At 55.2% G+C, this 23,160-nt stretch overlaps 1 protein-coding gene across 2 annotated transcripts in view; it reads left to right on the plus strand.

Annotated features, from left to right (window-relative positions):
- rhobtb3 (Rho related BTB domain containing 3) overlaps window positions 1–19,107 on the plus strand; it is a 30,266-nt gene extending 11,159 nt beyond the window's left edge. For both annotated transcript variants that reach the window (XM_079582250.1, XM_079582251.1), the window contains exons 5-12: window positions 857–1,052; window positions 1,488–1,678; window positions 2,267–2,376; window positions 4,297–4,402; window positions 14,141–14,314; window positions 16,221–16,387; window positions 16,759–16,855; window positions 18,709–19,107. In XM_079582250.1, coding sequence (XP_079438376.1) covers window positions 857–1,052; window positions 1,488–1,678; window positions 2,267–2,376; window positions 4,297–4,402; window positions 14,141–14,314; window positions 16,221–16,387; window positions 16,759–16,855; window positions 18,709–18,827 — 1,160 coding nt within the window. In that variant the 3' untranslated portion in view covers window positions 18,828–19,107. The remainder of the gene's footprint in view (window positions 1–856; window positions 1,053–1,487; window positions 1,679–2,266; window positions 2,377–4,296; window positions 4,403–14,140; window positions 14,315–16,220; window positions 16,388–16,758; window positions 16,856–18,708) is intronic.
- The last annotated feature ends 4,053 nt before the right edge of the window (window positions 19,108–23,160 follow it).

Here is a 23,160-nt window from a genome sequence, read left to right on the forward strand (position 1 = left end):
ACCCCCCACAACCACTCTCCTGGACGCGGAGTCCATCTGGTTGGAGGAAAATGTGTGTCTCCACCCACTTAAATGCGCTAAGTCTGGAGTGGCAAGATCACAAAGTGCTGCTACTGAGGCAAAATGTCACGCTATCGTCTCCGTTTTGATGCACAAGATCGGGCCCATGAACTGCTACGCTCTTCCCAAAAGATGGGGAAAGACCGTTGTGGGGTGGAGGGAGTGGAGGGAGCGGCGTCGGAGAAAGAGGAAGGAGGAGGTGGTGGAGCTGACCAGTGCAGAACACCACGCTCTGAAACAGGGACAAACCCAGGAGGAACACCATTTCAGAGGGTCAGAGGAGACTGAAGGCAGCCAGCCAGGTTTCCTCCGGGTGCTCCGGTTTCCCCCGACCTCCAAAAACATGCGGCTCAGGACCAACACCTGTACAATGACAAATAAAGCACTTACTTACAGGGCAGGCTAATGTAAACGGCTAACAAACTCTAGTCTAGTCGACTTGCTAACTGTCCACACTGGACTTCTCCTTTTCATTTATATGTCAGTCCTGCCCCCTACTGGAGAGACACTGCAAGTGCTGAACATCAATTTGGAAAGGCCAGAGCCAGTTTATTTTTGATTCCTGTGTTTCTGTCAACGTTCAAATCCAGGCTGAAAACAGTTCTTTGAAGCTGCATTTGACACTGTATCTTTATCTGTTCTCTTTACTTTGATCAGTTAATGATTATATTGATGTTTAATAGATTGATTTTTATCTGCCTTATTTGTAATCAAATCAAGATGAAGTTAAAAAAAAAATCTAGTCTTGAGTTTTAGTTTCCATTTTAGTCCTAATAATAAATGTCCCCCTGTGCAGCGCGCCTCCCCCCGGTGCGTGTGGAGGAGTCCAGCTTCTCCCAGGACCTGCAGTGGCTGCTGGAGCGCGGCGTGCAGTTTGCTGACGTTGCGTTCTTCAGCAGCGACTCGGGGAAGGAGCTCGGCTGGGCCCACGCCGCTGTGCTCTGTGCCGTCAGCCCGTACTTCAGGGGCCTCCTGCTGGGACCCAAGACCAGGTGAGGACCGGACTTCAGGGGTCTCCATGGAGAGCTGTTTGCCCAATCCGACCGTCCTCACCCAAAAAACACTCCGACTGCAGCCACTGACTTTAGTGACTTAGTGCTGCTGTTGTGTTGGATCCGTAAATAAAGTTTTTTTTAAAATCCGTAATTAAACTACAAGCTTCCGTATATCGAATAGCTCGTCATCATCTTGCCGTCCCTCCTCGTTCTGTGATTGGTCCCAAATCCATGCAAAAATTTGGGCCATGGTCCCCAGGCTGCTGTGCAGTTCCAGATGTTTGGAGCGCACACAGCAGTCTGGAGTTAGCCAGGTTAGCTTCTCTGTGCAATGTCTGCAAATGATCCATGTGGCTTAGGTTTCTACAAAAAGCAAAAGCACAAACTGCCTTCATTTAGGTCGTTAGTGTAATGCTGTTGTGCTGCCTCCAGGGAGCGCCCACCGTCACGCTGCGTCTGCCGGGACAGAGACTCCGCCCCTCACTCGCTGCTCGCTGCCGACGCCGCCATCATAGAAGACCTGCCTCGGGGGCAGGTCTTTGATGCGCGACTGTCCCGCCTCGTGGTCAAAGACCCGCTGCTGTGTGCCTGCCTGTGGGAGACGCTCATGTTCATCTACAGAGGTAATAATCATCATATTATCACTTTAACTGTTCCCTATCAATCCCACACACATGTTCATCTACAGAGGTAATAATCATCATATTATCACTTTAACTGTTCCCTATCAATCCCACACACATGTTCATCTATAGTGGTAATAATCATCATATTATCACTTTAACTGTTCCCTATCAATCCCACACACATGTTCATCTACAGAGGTAATAATCATCATATTATCACTTTAACTGTTCCCTATCAATCCCACACACATGTTCATCTACAGAGGTAATAATCATCATATTATCACTTTAACTGTTCCTATCAATCCCACACATGTTCATCTACAGAGGTAATAATCCTCATATTATCACTTTAACTGTTCCCTATCAATCCCACACACATGTTCATCTACAGAGGTAATAATCATCATATTATCACTATCACCTATCAATCCCACACACATGTTCATCTACAGAGGTAATAATCATCATATTATCACTTTAACTGTTCCCTATCAATCCCACACACATGTACAACGGCAGCTCCACTGAACATGGACCTAGCATGTGACAGTGGCGTGAGACATGAACCTGTGACTGTTACAGGGGCGTGGGAGTGGAGTCCCCTGCAGGAGGCGCTGGAGGAGAAGCTGAAGAACCCTCTGGCTGTGGCTCAGCTCCTGGAGAGAGTCCGAGCTCTGCTGGGACGGGACCGGGTAACGACCAGTCATCCTCTACATCATCATCATCATCATCATCATCATCATCATCATCATCATCATCATCATCATCATCATCATCATCATCATCATCATCATCATCTGCCTGGTCTGACAGAGCTTTTCAGACTCACTAAAGGTCAGCTCACACTACACGACTTTTCTAGTCGCAAACGATTTTATATAGAATGGGGGGTCCACACTACACGACTGGATTCAGTGCGATTTTCGAATGTCTGAGAGTTCACACTTAACGACTGAGAATCGTAAGAGCGACACACTACACGATTCTGACAAACAGCTGATGTTTTATAACACAGCGCGTCTGTCGTCTCTACGGCTTCAAAACTGACCCCAAATCCACAAAGACAGCCCTGTGTTTGTGAGCGCGGGATAACGTGTGCGTCCCGATTGGTCAACGGTGTCAACAATGTCACAACACCGCAGCGCTAGCTTACTGCTACTACGAAGCTTCAACTGGGCTATAGTTCTGTCACATGGAGATAAAAGTCGACGACAGGAAGAAGCGGGACGTATTTCAGTGGATTTAATAAGAAAAGGAGACGGGCGTCGACCTCAGGATGGAGGAGACGGAGGAGACAGCGGGGAGGCTAGCCGCCGTTAGCGGGGAGGCTAGCCGCCGTTAGCTGCAAGGTGAAGCTAAACAGTTCGTCTCCAAACTCAGTAAGAGCCGCTAAACTCTGTTCGTGGTTGAAATGTAGCTGGAAAAGGTGGTTGTGGTGAACTTTTGGTGATATAAAGTGCTGTTTCGTGTGTGGGGCTGTGGCCATGAAATTAGTCGTTTGTGCCGCTGGTTTAACAGAGAAGTGAAAAAAGGAGGCGCGGCGGTGTTTTTCTGTCTTTATATCACTCGGTCATTCACATTTGTGTCGGTAAAATCACCCACGTTTCTCCCGTGCGTCCAAAATCAGGCTTAAAAATCAAACATGTGACTACGACTGAAGTCTAGTTGCGTCTTTCTACCACCCACACTACACGATTCGAACGTCAGTCCAGTCGTGACCCCCCCACACTACACGACCCGACTCTGTGTGACCGCCTTCAACTAGACGCGACTCGATTAGACTCGGCACGACTGAGAATTAGAGTGAAATCGGGTATAAAAGTCGTGTAGCGTGAGCTGACCATAGTCAACTTTGCATTTATAATATTCATTATAATCAAATGTAATCTTGTTCCTCTGCTTCATGGAGCTGCTCCACAGGAACAAAGCTCAGAGCTGATCCTTTGGCAGAGGATTTACATGACATGGGGCTCTTTCAGACGGTAGAACTTGGATGATTTTAGTCTCTCCTTTTCAATTTTATTTAGTCTTATTCTAGTCGACTAAAATATCTGGACATTTTAGTCATAGTTTTGGTCTCATGAAAAGCTTTTCATTTAGTTCTAGTCCAGTTTTAGTCGTCAAAAATAACACTTTGACCAAAATTAAGACGAAATGAACACTGCTCGGACTTGGTTACCATAGTTACCACCATAGAATTTGCAGCTGCCCACCACTTTGTTTACAATGTTGTGATGTCATGTGAATGCAGCCTAAAACCAAAAATGAATACTAAGGGCCATAATAGGGGCCAACTGCACAGAGGTGCTGTAGCATGTATTTTAGTTTTGCTGTGTTTCTAAACATTTCTCATATTGAAATGTACACTACATGGAGGACCAATCTGAGTCAGTAGTAGAAATATTAAACTTGCTGTAAAAAGTACCATTTACTTTGATGTGCCAATGCAACAAGAAGCACATTTAGCCCCCGGGCCACAATTTTAGAATCCCGTGACATGTCACCCAGTCCTCACTCTTCACTGACAGTAACTGTTGTAGTAGTGTTTGTGTATAAATACACTGAGGCAGTAACCACTGTAGTATTTATAAATATTTGTATATATTTCCCAGAGTTCGCAAGACACGCCCAGCGCTCGCGCGGCGCAGCTCGGCCCTCAGACCCTGGTCAACCTGTTCAACTCCCCTCTGTACTCTGACGTCATCTTCATGGTTCAAGGTACTGCAAATACTGCAATACTGATACTCCAAACCCACCTTTACCAACATGAGGTGCAAACAGGAACATATTGGCACATGTTTGGAGACCATGTTCTACATAGTTACTAGTTACTGTCAGTGCACCGCCAGTAAATCACATTATTTGTTCACTTTGGAAGCGTTTGAGTGAGTTTGTCAACTTCATTCAGAGGAATTTAATGGTTTCCACAACGATTACCACCTGCTCCACCTCATCAGGAATGACCTTCAGCTGATCCACGTTTGAAGGCAAGTTTCTGCAGTAAACGTTCAGCTGTTCACTCAGCCTGGTTTGGTCTGGTCCACTGTCTGCTCCTGTCCACTGACCGTTCATCACTGACTGGGCACTGTCTTCTTCAAACTCCCTGACCTCATTAGCCGTATGCAGTTAGGGGGTCTCACTGTGTCACCTCTGAGTGGGAGTCAGGACACTGTTTAAGACCACCGTGATAAAATAAGGCGGGAGCAACCTCTACGCCACTTCTGCACCGCCACACAGTCCCCGCCACACAGTCCCCGCCACACAGTCCCCGCCACACAGTCCCCGCCACACAGTCCCCTCCACACAGTCCCCTCCACACAGTCCCCGCCACGCAGTCTCCGCCACACAGTTCCCGCCACACAGTCCCCTCCACACAGTCCCCTTCACACAGTCCCCTCCAGACAGTCCCCACCACACAGTCCCCTCCACACAGTCCCCGTCACACAGTCCCCTCCACACAGTCCCCTCCACACAGTCCCCTCCACACAGTCCCCTTCACACAGTCCCCGCCACACAGTCCCCTCCAGACAGTCCCCGCCACACAGTCCCCTCCACACAGTCCCCGCCACACAGTCCCTCCACACAGTCCCCGCCACACAGTCCCCGTCACACAGTCTCCTCCACACAGTCTCCTCCACACAGTCCCCTCCACACAGTCCCCACCATACAGTCCCCGTCACACAGTCCCCACCACACAGTCCCGGTCACACAGTCCCCACCACACAGTCCCCTCCACACAGTCCCCTCCACACAGTCCCCTCCACACAGTCCCCGTCACACAGTCCCCTCCACACAGTCCCCTCCACACAGTCCCCGTCACACAGTCCCCTCCACACAGTCTCCTCCACACAGTCCCCTCCACACAGTCCCCACCATACAGTCCCCGTCACACAGTCCCCGTAACACAGTCCCCGTAACACAGTCCCCGTAACACAGTCCCCGTCACACAGTCCCCTCCACACAGTCCCCTCCACACAGTCCCCGTCACACAGTCCCCTCCACACAGTCCCCGTCACACAGTCTCCTCCACACAGTCCCCGTAACACAGTCCCCGTAACACAGTCCCCGTAACACAGTCCCCGTCACACAGTCCCCGTCACACAGTCCCCTCCACACAGTCCCCTCCACACAGTCCCCTCCACACAGTCCCCTTCACACAGTCCCCGCCACACAGTCCCCTCCAGACAGTCCCCGCCACACAGTCCCCTCCACACAGTCCCCGCCACACAGTCCCTCCACACAGTCCCCGCCACACAGTCCCCGTCACACAGTCTCCTCCACACAGTCTCCTCCACACAGTCCCCTCCACACAGTCCCCACCATACAGTCCCCGTCACACAGTCCCCACCACACAGTCCCGGTCACACAGTCCCCACCACACAGTCCCCTCCACACAGTCCCCTCCACACAGTCCCCTCCACACAGTCCCCGTCACACAGTCCCCTCCACACAGTCCCCTCCACACAGTCCCCGTCACACAGTCCCCTCCACACAGTCTCCTCCACACAGTCCCCTCCACACAGTCCCCACCATACAGTCCCCGTCACACAGTCCCCGTAACACAGTCCCCGTAACACAGTCCCCGTAACACAGTCCCCGTCACACAGTCCCCTCCACACAGTCCCCTCCACACAGTCCCCGTCACACAGTCCCCTCCACACAGTCCCCGTCACACAGTCTCCTCCACACAGTCCCCGTAACACAGTCCCCGTAACACAGTCCCCGTAACACAGTCCCCGTCACACAGTCCCCTCCACACAGTCCCCTCCACACAGTCCCCGTCACACAGTCCCCTCCACACAGTCCCCGTCACACAGTCCCCTCCACACAGTCCCCGTCACACAGTCTCCTCCACACAGTCCCCTCCACACAGTCCCCGCCACACAGTCCCCTCCACACAGTCCCCTCCACACAGTCCCCGTCACACAGTCTCCTCCACACAGTCCCCGTCACACAGTCCCCTCCACACAGTCCCCGCCACATAGTCCCCGTTACACAGTCCCCTCCACACAATCCCCGTCACACAGTCCCCTCCACACAGTCCCCGTCACACAGTCCCCTCCACACAGTCCCCGCCACACAGTCCCCTCCACACAGTCCCCTCCACACAGTCCCTGTCACACAGTCCCCTCCACACAGTCCCCGACACACAGTCCCTGTCACACAGTCCCCTCCACACAGTCCCCGTCACACAGTCCCCTCCACACAGTCCCGGTCACACAGTCCCCTCCACACAGTCCCGGTCACACAGTCCCCGTCACACAGTCCCCTCCACACAGTCCCCTCCACACAGTCCCCGCCACGCAGTCTCCGCCACACAGTTCCCGCCACACAGTCCCCTCCACACAGTCCCCTTCACACAGTCCCCTCCAGACAGTCCCCGCCACACAGTCCCCTCCACACAGTCCCCTCCACACAGTCCCCGCCACGCAGTCTCCGCCACACAGTTCCCGCCACACAGTCCCCTCCACACAGTCCCCTTCACACAGTCCCCTCCAGACAGTCCCCACCACACAGTCCCCTCCACACAGTCCCCGTCACACAGTCCCCTCCACACAGTCCCCTCCACACAGTCCCCTCCACACAGTCCCCTTCACACAGTCCCCGCCACACAGTCCCCTCCAGACAGTCCCCGCCACACAGTCCCCTCCACACAGTCCCCGCCACACAGTCCCTCCACACAGTCCCCGCCACACAGTCCCCGTCACACAGTCTCCTCCACACAGTCTCCTCCACACAGTCCCCTCCACACAGTCCCCACCATACAGTCCCCGTCACACAGTCCCCACCACACAGTCCCGGTCACACAGTCCCCACCACACAGTCCCCTCCACACAGTCCCCTCCACACAGTCCCCTCCACACAGTCCCCGTCACACAGTCCCCTCCACACAGTCCCCTCCACACAGTCCCCGTCACACAGTCCCCTCCACACAGTCTCCTCCACACAGTCCCCTCCACACAGTCCCCACCATACAGTCCCCGTCACACAGTCCCCGTAACACAGTCCCCGTAACACAGTCCCCGTAACACAGTCCCCGTCACACAGTCCCCTCCACACAGTCCCCTCCACACAGTCCCCGTCACACAGTCCCCTCCACACAGTCCCCGTCACACAGTCTCCTCCACACAGTCCCCGTAACACAGTCCCCGTAACACAGTCCCCGTAACACAGTCCCCGTCACACAGTCCCCGTCACACAGTCCCCTCCACACAGTCCCCTCCACACAGTCCCCTCCACACAGTCCCCTTCACACAGTCCCCGCCACACAGTCCCCTCCAGACAGTCCCCGCCACACAGTCCCCTCCACACAGTCCCCGCCACACAGTCCCTCCACACAGTCCCCGCCACACAGTCCCCGTCACACAGTCTCCTCCACACAGTCTCCTCCACACAGTCCCCTCCACACAGTCCCCACCATACAGTCCCCGTCACACAGTCCCCACCACACAGTCCCGGTCACACAGTCCCCACCACACAGTCCCCTCCACACAGTCCCCTCCACACAGTCCCCTCCACACAGTCCCCGTCACACAGTCCCCTCCACACAGTCCCCTCCACACAGTCCCCGTCACACAGTCCCCTCCACACAGTCTCCTCCACACAGTCCCCTCCACACAGTCCCCACCATACAGTCCCCGTCACACAGTCCCCGTAACACAGTCCCCGTAACACAGTCCCCGTAACACAGTCCCCGTCACACAGTCCCCTCCACACAGTCCCCTCCACACAGTCCCCGTCACACAGTCCCCTCCACACAGTCCCCGTCACACAGTCTCCTCCACACAGTCCCCGTAACACAGTCCCCGTAACACAGTCCCCGTAACACAGTCCCCGTCACACAGTCCCCTCCACACAGTCCCCTCCACACAGTCCCCGTCACACAGTCCCCTCCACACAGTCCCCGTCACACAGTCCCCTCCACACAGTCCCCGTCACACAGTCTCCTCCACACAGTCCCCTCCACACAGTCCCCGCCACACAGTCCCCTCCACACAGTCCCCTCCACACAGTCCCCGTCACACAGTCTCCTCCACACAGTCCCCGTCACACAGTCCCCTCCACACAGTCCCCGCCACATAGTCCCCGTTACACAGTCCCCTCCACACAATCCCCGTCACACAGTCCCCTCCACACAGTCCCCGTCACACAGTCCCCTCCACACAGTCCCCGCCACACAGTCCCCTCCACACAGTCCCCTCCACACAGTCCCTGTCACACAGTCCCCTCCACACAGTCCCCGACACACAGTCCCTGTCACACAGTCCCCTCCACACAGTCCCCGTCACACAGTCCCCTCCACACAGTCCCGGTCACACAGTCCCCTCCACACAGTCCCGGTCACACAGTCCCCGTCACACAGTCCCCTCCACACAGTCCCCTCCACACAGTCCCCGTCACACAGTCCCCTCCACACAGTCCCCTCCACACAGTCCCCTCCACACAGTCCCCGTCACACAGTCCCCTCCACACAGTCCCCTCCACACAGTCCCCGTCACACAGTCCCCTCCACACAGTCCCCTCCACACAGTCCCCACCATACAGTCCCCGTCACACAGTCCCCTCCACACAGTCCCCGTCACACAGTCCCCTCCACACAGTCCCCGTCACACAGTCCCCTCCACACAGTCCCCGTCACACAGTCCCCTCCACACAGTCCCCTCCACACAGTCCCCTCCACACAGTCCCCTCCACACAGTCCCCGTCACACAGTCCCCTCCACACAGTCCCCATCACACAGTCCCCTCCACACAGTCCCCTCCACACAGTCCCCACCATACAGTCCCCGTCACACAGTCCCCTCCACACAGTCCCCGTCACACAGTCCCCTCCACACAGTCCCCGTCACACAGTCCCCTCCACACAGTCCCCGTCACACAGTCTCCTCCACACAGTCCCCGTAACACAGTCCCCGTAACACAGTCCCCGTAACACAGTCCCCGTCACACAGTCCCCTCCACACAGTCCCCTCCACACAGTCCCCGTCACACAGTCCCCTCCACACAGTCCCCGTCACACAGTCCCCTCCACACAGTCCCCGTCACACAGTCTCCTCCACACAGTCCCCTCCACACAGTCCCCGCCACACAGTCCCCTCCACACAGTCCCCTCCACACAGTCCCCGTCACACAGTCTCCTCCACACAGTCCCCGTCACACAGTCCCCTCCACACAGTCCCCGCCACATAGTCCCCGTTACACAGTCCCCTCCACACAATCCCCGTCACACAGTCCCCTCCACACAGTCCCCGTCACACAGTCCCCTCCACACAGTCCCCGCCACACAGTCCCCTCCACACAGTCCCCTCCACACAGTCCCTGTCACACAGTCCCCTCCACACAGTCCCCGACACACAGTCCCTGTCACACAGTCCCCTCCACACAGTCCCCGTCACACAGTCCCCTCCACACAGTCCCGGTCACACAGTCCCCTCCACACAGTCCCGGTCACACAGTCCCCGTCACACAGTCCCCTCCACACAGTCCCCTCCACACAGTCCCCGCCACGCAGTCTCCGCCACACAGTTCCCGCCACACAGTCCCCTCCACACAGTCCCCTTCACACAGTCCCCTCCAGACAGTCCCCGCCACACAGTCCCCTCCACACAGTCCCCTCCACACAGTCCCCGCCACGCAGTCTCCGCCACACAGTTCCCGCCACACAGTCCCCTCCACACAGTCCCCTTCACACAGTCCCCTCCAGACAGTCCCCACCACACAGTCCCCTCCACACAGTCCCCGTCACACAGTCCCCTCCACACAGTCCCCTCCACACAGTCCCCTCCACACAGTCCCCTTCACACAGTCCCCGCCACACAGTCCCCTCCAGACAGTCCCCGCCACACAGTCCCCTCCACACAGTCCCCGCCACACAGTCCCTCCACACAGTCCCCGCCACACAGTCCCCGTCACACAGTCTCCTCCACACAGTCTCCTCCACACAGTCCCCTCCACACAGTCCCCACCATACAGTCCCCGTCACACAGTCCCCACCACACAGTCCCGGTCACACAGTCCCCACCACACAGTCCCCTCCACACAGTCCCCTCCACACAGTCCCCTCCACACAGTCCCCGTCACACAGTCCCCTCCACACAGTCCCCTCCACACAGTCCCCGTCACACAGTCCCCTCCACACAGTCTCCTCCACACAGTCCCCTCCACACAGTCCCCACCATACAGTCCCCGTCACACAGTCCCCGTAACACAGTCCCCGTAACACAGTCCCCGTAACACAGTCCCCGTCACACAGTCCCCTCCACACAGTCCCCTCCACACAGTCCCCGTCACACAGTCCCCTCCACACAGTCCCCGTCACACAGTCTCCTCCACACAGTCCCCGTAACACAGTCCCCGTAACACAGTCCCCGTAACACAGTCCCCGTCACACAGTCCCCGTCACACAGTCCCCTCCACACAGTCCCCTCCACACAGTCCCCTCCACACAGTCCCCTTCACACAGTCCCCGCCACACAGTCCCCTCCAGACAGTCCCCGCCACACAGTCCCCTCCACACAGTCCCCGCCACACAGTCCCTCCACACAGTCCCCGCCACACAGTCCCCGTCACACAGTCTCCTCCACACAGTCTCCTCCACACAGTCCCCTCCACACAGTCCCCACCATACAGTCCCCGTCACACAGTCCCCACCACACAGTCCCGGTCACACAGTCCCCACCACACAGTCCCCTCCACACAGTCCCCTCCACACAGTCCCCTCCACACAGTCCCCGTCACACAGTCCCCTCCACACAGTCCCCTCCACACAGTCCCCGTCACACAGTCCCCTCCACACAGTCTCCTCCACACAGTCCCCTCCACACAGTCCCCACCATACAGTCCCCGTCACACAGTCCCCGTAACACAGTCCCCGTAACACAGTCCCCGTAACACAGTCCCCGTCACACAGTCCCCTCCACACAGTCCCCTCCACACAGTCCCCGTCACACAGTCCCCTCCACACAGTCCCCGTCACACAGTCTCCTCCACACAGTCCCCGTAACACAGTCCCCGTAACACAGTCCCCGTAACACAGTCCCCGTCACACAGTCCCCTCCACACAGTCCCCTCCACACAGTCCCCGTCACACAGTCCCCTCCACACAGTCCCCGTCACACAGTCCCCTCCACACAGTCCCCGTCACACAGTCTCCTCCACACAGTCCCCTCCACACAGTCCCCGCCACACAGTCCCCTCCACACAGTCCCCTCCACACAGTCCCCGTCACACAGTCTCCTCCACACAGTCCCCGTCACACAGTCCCCTCCACACAGTCCCCGCCACATAGTCCCCGTTACACAGTCCCCTCCACACAATCCCCGTCACACAGTCCCCTCCACACAGTCCCCGTCACACAGTCCCCTCCACACAGTCCCCGCCACACAGTCCCCTCCACACAGTCCCCTCCACACAGTCCCTGTCACACAGTCCCCTCCACACAGTCCCCGACACACAGTCCCTGTCACACAGTCCCCTCCACACAGTCCCCGTCACACAGTCCCCTCCACACAGTCCCGGTCACACAGTCCCCTCCACACAGTCCCGGTCACACAGTCCCCGTCACACAGTCCCCTCCACACAGTCCCCTCCACACAGTCCCCGTCACACAGTCCCCTCCACACAGTCCCCTCCACACAGTCCCCTCCACACAGTCCCCGTCACACAGTCCCCTCCACACAGTCCCCTCCACACAGTCCCCGTCACACAGTCCCCTCCACACAGTCCCCTCCACACAGTCCCCACCATACAGTCCCCGTCACACAGTCCCCTCCACACAGTCCCCGTCACACAGTCCCCTCCACACAGTCCCCGTCACACAGTCCCCTCCACACAGTCCCCGTCACACAGTCCCCTCCACACAGTCCCCTCCACACAGTCCCCTCCACACAGTCCCCTCCACACAGTCCCCGTCACACAGTCCCCTCCACACAGTCCCCATCACACAGTCCCCTCCACACAGTCCCCTCCACACAGTCCCCACCATACAGTCCCCGTCACACAGTCCCCTCCACACAGTCCCCGTCACACAGTCCCCTCCACACAGTCCCCGTCACACAGTCCCCTCCACACAGTCCCCGTCACACAGTCCCCTCCACACAGTCCCCGTCACACAGTCCCCTCCACACAGTCCCCTCCACACAGTCCCCACCACACAGTCCCCGCCACACAGTCCCCTCCACACAGTCCCCTCCACACAGTCCCCGCCACACAGTCCCCGTCACACAGTCCCCTCCACACAGTCCCCGTCACACAGTCCCCTCCACACAGTCCCCTCCACACAGTCCCCTCCACACAGTCCCTGTCACACAGTCTCCTCCACACAGTCCCCGCCACACAGTCCCTTCCACACAGTCCCCTCCACACTGTCCCCTCCACACAGTCCCTTCCACACAGTCCCCTCCACACAGTCCCCGCCACACAGTCCCCGCCACACAGTCCCCTCCACACAGTCCCCTCCACACAGTCCCCTCCACACAGTCCCCGCCACACAGTCCCCGCCACACAGTCCCCTCCACACAGTCCCCTCCACACAGTCCCTGTCACACAGTCTCCTCCACACAGTCCCCTCCACACAGTCCCCTCCACACAGTCCCCTCCACACAGTCCCCTCCACACAGTCCCTGTCACACAGTCTCCTCCACACAGTCCCCTCCACACAGTCCCCTCCACACAGTCCCCTCCACACAGTCCCCGTCACACAGCCCCCCGCCACACAGTCCCCTCCACACAGTCCCCGTCACACAGCCCCCCGCCACACAGTCCCCTCCACACAGTCCCCGTCACACAGCCCCCCGCCACACAGTCCCCTCCACACAGTCCCCGCCACACAGTCTCCTCCACACAGTCCCCTCCACACAGTCCCCTCCACACAGTCCCCTCCACACAGTCCCCTCCACACAGTCCCCGCCACACAGTCTCCTCCACACAGTCCCCGTCACACAGTCCCCTCCACACAGTCTCCTCCACACAGTCCCCGTCACACAGTCCCCTCCACACAGTCCCCGTCACACAGTCTCCTCCACACAGTCCCCGTCACACAGTCCCCTTCACACAGTCCCGTCCACACAGTCCCCGTCACACAGTCCCCTCCACACAGTCCCCTCCACACAGTCCCTGTCACACAGTCTCCTCCACACAGTCCCCGTCACACAGTCCCCGTCACACAGTCCCCTCCACACAGTCCCCGCCACACAGTCCCCGTTACACAGTCTCCTCCACACAGTCCCCGTCACACAGTCCCCGCCACCACATCCCAAAATAATGATTGACATTACTCATCCAAAATAACTTGAGTTACAATGATAACCAAAAGATCGGGACATTTTCATGACATTGTTTGGAATATTAAGAATGAGCCACCTTCAAGTACAGAAAGGGGCGGGGACTTGGATGTTGCTCTCTCCATGGAGATAATAACCCTCTGTTTGTCTCTCCTGCTCTGTGGCGCCTCCTGCAGGCAGCGTGCTCCCGGCCCACAGGGCGGTCCTCGTGGCTCGCTGTGATGTCATGGCAGCCATGTTCAGCGGGAAATATGCCGAGGCACGCAGCCGTGTGGTCCCGATCCATGGAGTGTCTCCCGACGCCTTCCTGTCCTTCTTAGAATATCTGTACACTGACTCCTGCTGCCCAGGTGAGGTACTACACTCTACAACTACTGTTACTACTGCAATAATACTACTACTGCATCTACTACTGTTACTACTGCATCTACTGCTACTACTGTAATATGACTACTACTACAACTACTACCATCCTTGCCAACATTGGGATGTGAAAACTAGGGAGATATTTTTTCATTGGTGTATTGGCCCAAGGAACAAAGTTCCTTTGCCAGGAGTTCATGTAATACAATGTTTCTTGCCTTGTACCTGATGAAGGAAACTTACTTGATATATAATATAAACTATTCTGTTTTTGCCATTGAGGACAAATTGTTGAAAAGAGCACCTGGTGGTGAGCTAGATCCCAAACATTTGGAGGCCCAAATGTTTTGTGAGGGTCTGTTGGGAACGTCTGGTGGATCCCTCTGTCTGTAGGGTCTTCAACTCCCATCTTTGGTGACATGGACATGTTCTCCTCTTCCATTGTCGATGCAGTTGCTTGCAGTTGTGGCTGTAAGGTCTCTGGTGCCTGTCGCGGCGGCGGTGGTGTCGCCCGGAAGTAAGGGATGCCGTCAAGCTGAAGAAGGAGTCCTACCTGGCCAAGCGTGCTGCAGCTTGTGCGGTCACAGAGGCAAAAACTTGGGTCTGGGAGGAGTTCGGTGAAGCCATGGAGGACTGTTGGTTGGCCTTGAAGAGATTCTGGCAAACCGTCTGGCGGCTCAGGAGGGGGAAGCCGTTTCCAGAGCGTGTTGTTGGTCTCCTCCAGGGCTGTCCTTTTTCACCGGTTCTGTTCATTACTTTTATGGACAGAATTTCTAGGCGCAGCCAGGGGCCGAAGAGTGTCCGGTTTGGGAGCCTCAGGATCTCATCTCTGCTGTTTGCGGATGATGTTGTTCTGTTGGCTTCAACAAACCAAGACCTTCAGCTGCTCTGGGGCGGTTTGCAGCCGAGTGTGTAGCAGCCGGGATGAGGATCAGCACCTCCAAATCTGAGGCCATGGTTCTCCACCGGAAAAAGGTGGCTTCCCCTCTTCAGGTCGGTGGGGAGTCCTTGCGTCAAGTGGAGGAGTTCAAGTATCTCGGGGTCTTGTTCACGAGTGAGGGACGGATGGAGCGTGAGATCGACAGACGGATCGGTGCGGCGTCAGCAGTGATGCGGTCGCTGTATCGGTCTGTCGTGGTGAAGAGGGAGCTGAGTCGGGGCAAAGCTCTCGATTTACCGATCGATCTACGTTCCCACTCTCACCTATGGTCATGAGATTTGGGTCATGACCGAAAGGACAAGATAGCGAATACAAGCGGCCGAAATGAGTTTCCTTCGTAGGGTGGCTGGGCGCACCCTCCGAGATCGGGTGAGGAGCTCAGTTACCCGGGAGGAGCTCGGAGTAGAGTCGCTGCTCCTTCACGTTGAAAGGAGCAGCTGAGGTGGCTCGGGCATCTGTTCCGGATGCCTCCTGGTCGCCTCCCGCGGAAGGTATTCCAGGCATGTCCTAGTGGGACAAGGCCTCGTGGGACTGTCTCCGAGTTGGCCTGGTGTCACCTTGGGGTCCCCCCAGAACAGATGGAGTGACGTGCGTGGATCGGGAAGTGCCTCGGACCTGGCCCCGGATAAAGTGGAGGAAAATGGATGGATGGAAATGGATATTCTGTTTTCCATTGAGGACAAGTTGTTGAAAAGAGTACCAGTAGAAGAGAGACCAGTGAAAAGTCGGACACTTGAGCTCAAAAGTGAGGACAAAGTGTAGGAAATAGGCTACAACTACTTTTACTACTGCAATACAACTACTACTACTGCAATACAACTGCTACTACAACTGTTACTGCTGCAATATTGCTGCTATTACAAGTACTGTTACTACTACAGTACAACAACTACTACTAGCAGAGGGACAGCTTTATTAAAGATTGCAGGATCTGAACCCTGTCCCGTGTGCAGCGTCTGTGCTCCAGGCGATGGCGGTGCTCGTCTGCGCAGAGATGTACCAGGTGAAGAGGCTGCAGCACCTGTGCGAGGTCTGCGTCTGCGCATATCTACAGAGCATGCCCAGTCGTGAGCTGGCGTCTACGGGCATCAGCGTGGTGCGGCTGCTACGGAGAGCCAAGGTCAGTGCCCACTCCTGAGATACTCATTCAGGTTCTCTTTTTAAAACGTGTAAAAACATTGATATCTCAACATTACATTTTTATCCCCATATTCCCCTATAGCCCTGTACCCCATGGGTCCCCATACCCCTGGTTGGGAAACACAAGTTTATACAATTTAAAATACTGTGTTATTGATTAAAGCTTTGAAGAAACATATAAAGCAGAAACCATTTTTATCAGAGGGACAGAGCGTTTTCATACTGTCCTGCACATATATCGACTGAAATGTTTGGTGGTAAAGGCATGTGTCCCACCTGTTGAGAACCACTGCTGTAACGTGATATAGAAATGGTCATATCTCTGTATGACATGAGTGTTTCCTGTTCCAGTGCCATAATGCGGAGCAGCTGTACATTTGGCTGCTGCACTTCATTGCCAACAACTACCTGATCTTCAGCCACAAGCCGGACTTCATGGAGCTGTCAGGTCTGGCAACCCTCCCTGCCCTTTAAAGGGACTAAACCGAGTTTAAAAATGTTAAAATGATGTATTTTCCTCCCCCTACATGTTCCAGCCATGTCCTGATGTGTAGAATGAGCTCAGACCTGTTCACCACAACTGCCTCTAAAATCCTGCACTGTCACTCAGAAAGGTGTTACTTCAGGTCTGAAGCGCCGTCATGCACGAGCTTAATATAGAAGGTGCAGCTACACATATGACCTAAGCTGGCAGTAGTGAGTACAAAATGGTGAACTTGCATCTAGCCCCTTTAAGTAAGGCCAACTAGGGCCTATTCTGTATTGCGTTTTCTACAGTGTTGAGAAAAAGTAAGCACACCGTGTGGAATTTCTCACATTTCTGCCTCAATTGGTCACTCAGTGTGGTCTGATCTTCATTAAAATCATAATAATGAATAAATAAATGTTCAGAACACATTTAGGCAGAAATGTGAGAAATTCCACACAGTGTACTTACTTTTTCTTGCCACTGTAAATGTCAGTGCAGAGGATGACCTGTGTGTGTCTCTGGTGCAGAGGATGACCTGTGTGTGTCTGTGGTGCAGAGGATGACCTGTGTGTGTCTGTGGTGCAGAGGATGACCTGTGTGTGTCTGTGGTGCAGAGGATGACCTGTGTGTGTCTGTGGTGCAGAGGATGACCTGTGTGTGTCTGTGGTGCAGAGGATGACCTGTGTGTGTCTGTGGTGCAGAGGATGACCTGTGTGTGTCTGTGGTGCAGAGGATGACCTGTGTGTGTCTCTGGTGCAGAGGATGACCTGTGTGTGTCTGTGGTGCAGAGGATGACCTGTGTGTGTCTGTGGTGCAGAGGATGACCTGTGTGTGTCTCTGGTGCAGAGGATGACCTGTGTGTGTCTCTGGTGCAGAGGATGACCTGTGTGTGTCTGTGGTGCAGAGGATGACCTGTGTGTGTCTGTGGTGCAGAGGATGACCTGTGTGTGTCTGTGGTGCAGAGGATGACCTGTGTGTGTCTGTGGTGCAGAGGATGACCTGTGTGTGTCTGTGGTGCAGAGGATGACCTGTGTGTGTCAGTGGTGCAGAGGATGACCTGTGTGTGTCTGTGGTGCAGAGGATGACCTGTGTGTGTCTGTGGTGCAGAGGATGACCTGTGTGTGTCTGTGGTGCAGAGGATGACCTGTGTGTGTCTGTGGTGCAGAGGATGACCTGTGTGTGTCTGTGGTGCAGAGGATGACCTGTGTGTGTCTGTGGTGCAGAGGATGACCTGTGTGTGTCAGTGGTGCAGAGGATGACCTGTGTGTGTCTCTGGTGCAGAGGATGACCTGTGTGTGTCTGTGGTGCAGAGGATGACCTGTGTGTGTCTCTGGTGCAGAGGATGACCTGTGTGTGTCTCTGGTGCAGAGGATGACCTGTGTGTGTCTCTGGTGCAGAGGATGACCTGTGTGTGTCTCTGGTACAGAGGATGACCTGTGTGTGTCTGTGGTGCAGAGGATGACCTGTGTGTGTCAGTGGTGCAGAGGATGACCTGTGTGTGTCTCTGGTGCAGAGGATGACCTGTGTGTGTCTGTGGTGCAGAGGATGACCTGTGTGTGTCTCTGGTGCAGAGGATGACCTGTGTGTGTCTGTGGTGCAGAGGATGACCTGTGTATGTCTGTGGGGCAGAGGATGACCTGTGTGTGTCTGTGGTGCAGAGGATGACCTGTGTGTGTCTCTGGTGCAGAGGATGACCTGTGTGTGTCTGTGGTGCAGAGGATGACCTGTGTGTGTCTCTGGTGCAGAGGATGACCTGTGTGTGTCTCTGGTGCAGAGGATGACCTGTGTGTGTCAGTGGTGCAGAGGATGACCTGTGTGTGTCTCTGGTGCAGAGGAGGAGCGGGACACGGTGGAGAGGCTGCGCTGGCCGTCCAGAGGTTACCTGCAGGAGCTCAGCGAGTATCAACAGAAACGGCGGAAACTGAGGCGGACGCGTTGCTGCATCATGTGACCCCGGACTAGCCAATGGGCTGCGAGTGTCCCGGTCAGGTGGACGCGGCCACAAATCGAACCACGACCGCCTCAAGATGGGACTGTGTCTTTTTAGCGCCTCAAAGACTGGAACATTATTCAGACTGAGACTTATCAGTGACTCACATGGTCATGTGACTTCAGGGGAACAAGGAAGAGGGACAAGAGGGAAGCAGGCAGACCTGTAGGGGGCGCACTGTGGCTCACAGACCTGTAGGGGGCGCACAGTGGCCCATAGACCTGTAGGGGGCGCACTGTGGCTCACAGACCTGTAGGGGGCGCACAGTGGCTCACAGACCTGTAGGGGGCGCACAGTGGCTCACAGACCTGTAGGGGGCGCACAGTGGCTCACAGACCTGTAGGGGGCGCACAGTGGCTCACAGACCTGTAGGGGGCTCACAGTGGCTCACAGACCTGAAGGGGGCGCACAGTGGCTCACAGACCTGAAGGGGGCGCACTGTGGCTCACAGACCTGTAGGGGGCGCACTGTGGCTCACAGACCTGTAGGGGGCTCACAGTGGCTCACAGACATGTAGGGGGCGCACTGTGGCCCATAGACCTGTAGGGGGCGCACTGTGGCTAACAGACCTGTAGGGGGCGCACAGTGGCTCACAGACCTGTAGGGGGCGCACAGTGGCTCGCAGACCTGTAGGGGGCGCACAGTGGCTCACAGAACTGTAGGGGGCGCACAGTGGCTCGCAGACCTGTAGGGGGCGCACTGTGGCTCACAGACCTGTAGGGGGCGCACTGTGGCTCACAGACCTGTAAAGAAATGTAAATGTGGAGATATCAATATTATGTTTCCATATAAACATGAGACATTTTATGCATAAAAATGGCCCAAATTGCTGATATTTTCAGCGATGAAATCTAAATAATGGACAGAGCATTTTAAATGTTCGATTTTGGGACTTTAGTTACAAAGATTTGCTCAGAGGGATTTTGGAATGAGCTATTTATGACTGGGGAAAAACATCTGTAAACATTGAAATTTCTCCTCTGTTTTGGCTACAAAGCTCCGTGACTCCGAGTCAGGGCCTGCAGAGTTTCTGAGGTGGAGCTGATGTTGAGAGATGGAGAAGCAGCCCGAAAGTTTAGGAATATCCGCACATACATGTGGATCTCCTTGGCTGCAGGCGGAGCTTTCACAAAGGAAATGACCATATTTGGATTCCCGAGTGTCACGTGGATACCAAACATGTCAGTATTTGGTTGAGTCAGTGCCTTCTGCTCCGTGTGAACTACCTACTACCGTGTTGTGGAACTCAGGGAGGCGTGTGCAGTGCACACGCATCAACCCTTTAGTCACGGAAGACATTTCCCAAGAATCAAAGACACGGGGAGGATCCTGGGGTTTGGAGATGATCTGAGACGACTGGATTTCTCAATACATAGATCGCAAAACACCTTTATCGCCATCAGACGTGACCAAGGGGCAGCTGAGGTGGTCAAGGGGACAGGCGAGGTGGTCAATGGAACAGGTGAGGTGGTCAATGGGACAGGCGAGGTGGCCAGAGGTCAAACAATACAATGGAACAGGCGAGGTAGACAACGGGACAGGCGAGGTAGACAACGGGACAGGCGAGGTGGCCAATGGGACAGGCGAGGTGGCCAATGGGACAGGCGAGGTGGCCAGAGGTCAAACAATACAATGGAACATGCGAGGTGGCCAATGGGACAGGCGAGGTAGACAACGGGACAGGCGAGGTGGCCAATGGGACAGGCGAGGTGGCCAGAGGTCAAACAATACAATGGAACAGGCGAGGTGGCCAATGGGACAGGCGAGGTAAACAACGGGACAGGCGAGGTGGCCAATGGAACAGGCGAGGTGGCCAATGGGGCAGACGAGGTGGCCAATGGGACAGGCGAGGTGGCCAATGGGACAGACGAGGTAGACAATGGGACAGGCGAGGTGGCCAATGGGACAGGCGAGGTAGACAACGGGACAGGCGAGGTGGCCAATGGGACAGGCGAGGTGGCCAATGGGACAGGCGAGGTGGCCAATGGGACAGGCGAGGTAGACAAAGGCAGAAGAGGTGGCTAACGGGGCAGACGAGGTGGCCAATGGGGCAGATGAGGTGGCCAACGGGACAGGCGAGGTGGCCAGGAGCGTAAATACCTCTTCTCATTGGATCATGGAAACCTCCGGCTCCTCCACCAGGAACCGCTGTTCTCCTTGTGTCACCGCGGGTCCTCAGTTTCCCATGTTTTGCTCTTTACCACATTTACAAAAGTGCTCCTCTGTCTCCAGGACACAGCCGAGAGGAGGAGCATCAGCCCACCCCAAAAATGTTCAACTCTGTAATCGCTCACGTCACAGAGCCACTGTGCGCCCCGGGAGAGGAGCAGAGGAGGAGGAGCAGAGGAGGAGGAGCAGAGGGGGAGGAGCAGAGGGGGAGGAGCAGAGGAGGAGGAGCAGAGAGGGAGGAGCAGAGGAGGAGGAGGAGCAGAGAGGGAGGAGCAGAGGATGAGGAGCAGAGAGGGAGGAGCAGCAGAGGAGGAGGAGCAGAGGGGGAGGAGCAGCAGAGGAGGAGGAGCAGAGGGGGAGGAGCAGAGGAGGTGGAGCAGAGGGGGAGCAGAGGAGGAGGAGCAGAGGGGGAGGAGCAGAGGAGGTGGAGCAGAGGGGGAGCAGAGGAGGAGGAGCAGAGGAGGTGGAGCAGAGGAGGAGGAGCAGAGGAGGTGGAGCAGAGGAGGAGGAGCAGAGGAGAGGAAGAGAGGAGGAGGATAAGGAGAAGCAGAGGAGCAGGTGGAGCAGAGGTAGAGCAGAGGAGAAGTAGCAGAGGGGGAGGTGGAGCAGGTGGAGCAGAGGAGAAGGAGCAGAGGGGGAGCAGGTGGAGCAGAGGGGGAGGTGGAGCAGAGGAGAAGGAGCAGAGGGGGAGCAGGTGGAGCAGAGAAGGAGCAGAGGAGAAGGAGCCGAGGGGGAGGTGGAGCAGGTGGAGCAGAGGTGGAGGAGGTGGAGCAGGTGGAGGACAAGCGGTAAAGTGTACATAGGAGGTTTTTCAGGTTGAACTCAATGCAATAACTTCCCTGTGTAATCATCTCCGTGGAAACGCCTCATTGTAGTGGTGGAGACACCTCGTCGTTGCCGTGGAAACGCCTCAGTTCCTCATTTTTTGTGTCAATGCTTTAAGCCTGATTTTTCTGGTGCTGTTTCCGCCTCAAGGCGGCGTCGCGGACTTCGCCCCACCTGCAGGGGGCGCTCTGGGCCGGGTCAGTTCACAGACACACAGTCGGCTCTGTCGGCCTGTGCCAAACCAAAACATGAACAATATCAGCCCAAAACATGTAAAATATCAGCCCAACCCATGCACAATATAAACCCCAAAAACATATCCAATATCAAACCAAAACATGTAAAATATCAGCCCAAAACATGCACAATATAAACCCCAAAAACATATCCAATATCAAACCAAAACATGTAAAATATCAGCACAAAAAATGTACAATATAATCCCCAAAACATGTACAATATCAACTCAAACAAAAGGGGATAGCAGTGCTCTCCTCTGACCCCAGGGGGCAGTAGTTCCGACTGTTGGTCTGTGAATATTCCTTACAAATGTCATAAACATGGATTTATAATAAAACTCTAGACACGATGTTGCCATGGAAACCCATAGGCTCTAATTCTAATTCTTCTGGCGGCCATGTTGTGATGGTCCGTTCTGTTTCAGAACTCGTGAAACTCTGTTATTGATTAGGATTTTCATTCATTGATTTTGATCATGTGACTTTTATAAATGAGTAGCTGAACCCTATAATAGCACGAAAATATATCGGAAACAAAGTTAATAAAGTCGTCCTTTTTTACCTTGATGTAAAATAAATGTCTTCAAATTGATGGATGAAACTTCTCTTTAGAGTTGTACGACATGTAGCTTAGCAGCTGTAGCTTAGCAGCTGTAGCTTAGCAGCTGTAGCTTAGCAGCTGTAGCTTAGCAGCTGTAGCTTAGCAGCTGTAGCTTAGCAGCTGTAGCTAACGTCCACACTGTCTGTGCTCCGGTCAGTGACTCGGCAGGGACTTTGGAAGGATCACATCTGCTCTGCTCATCTGCCCGAGCGGCTCTGACCTCAGGATCTTGACCTCAGCATCTTGACCTCACCATCTTGACCTCAGCATCTTGACCTCAGTCAGTGGAGAGGCAGAGTTTGATATGATACAGAGTATTGTATAAAAGTACATTTTCCATGAGAAATTCAATTCAAAAAGTGAACACACAGGTATTTGTACCTGAAATACACACAGTAAAACACAATGTGTTTTCTCATTTAACAATGATACAAAAATAAAAATCAGTACAGTATTCACA

This window comes from Gobius niger (assembly GCF_951799975.1).
Source record: "Gobius niger genome assembly, chromosome: 24".
Classification (NCBI taxonomy): domain Eukaryota; kingdom Metazoa; phylum Chordata; class Actinopteri; order Gobiiformes; family Gobiidae; genus Gobius; species Gobius niger.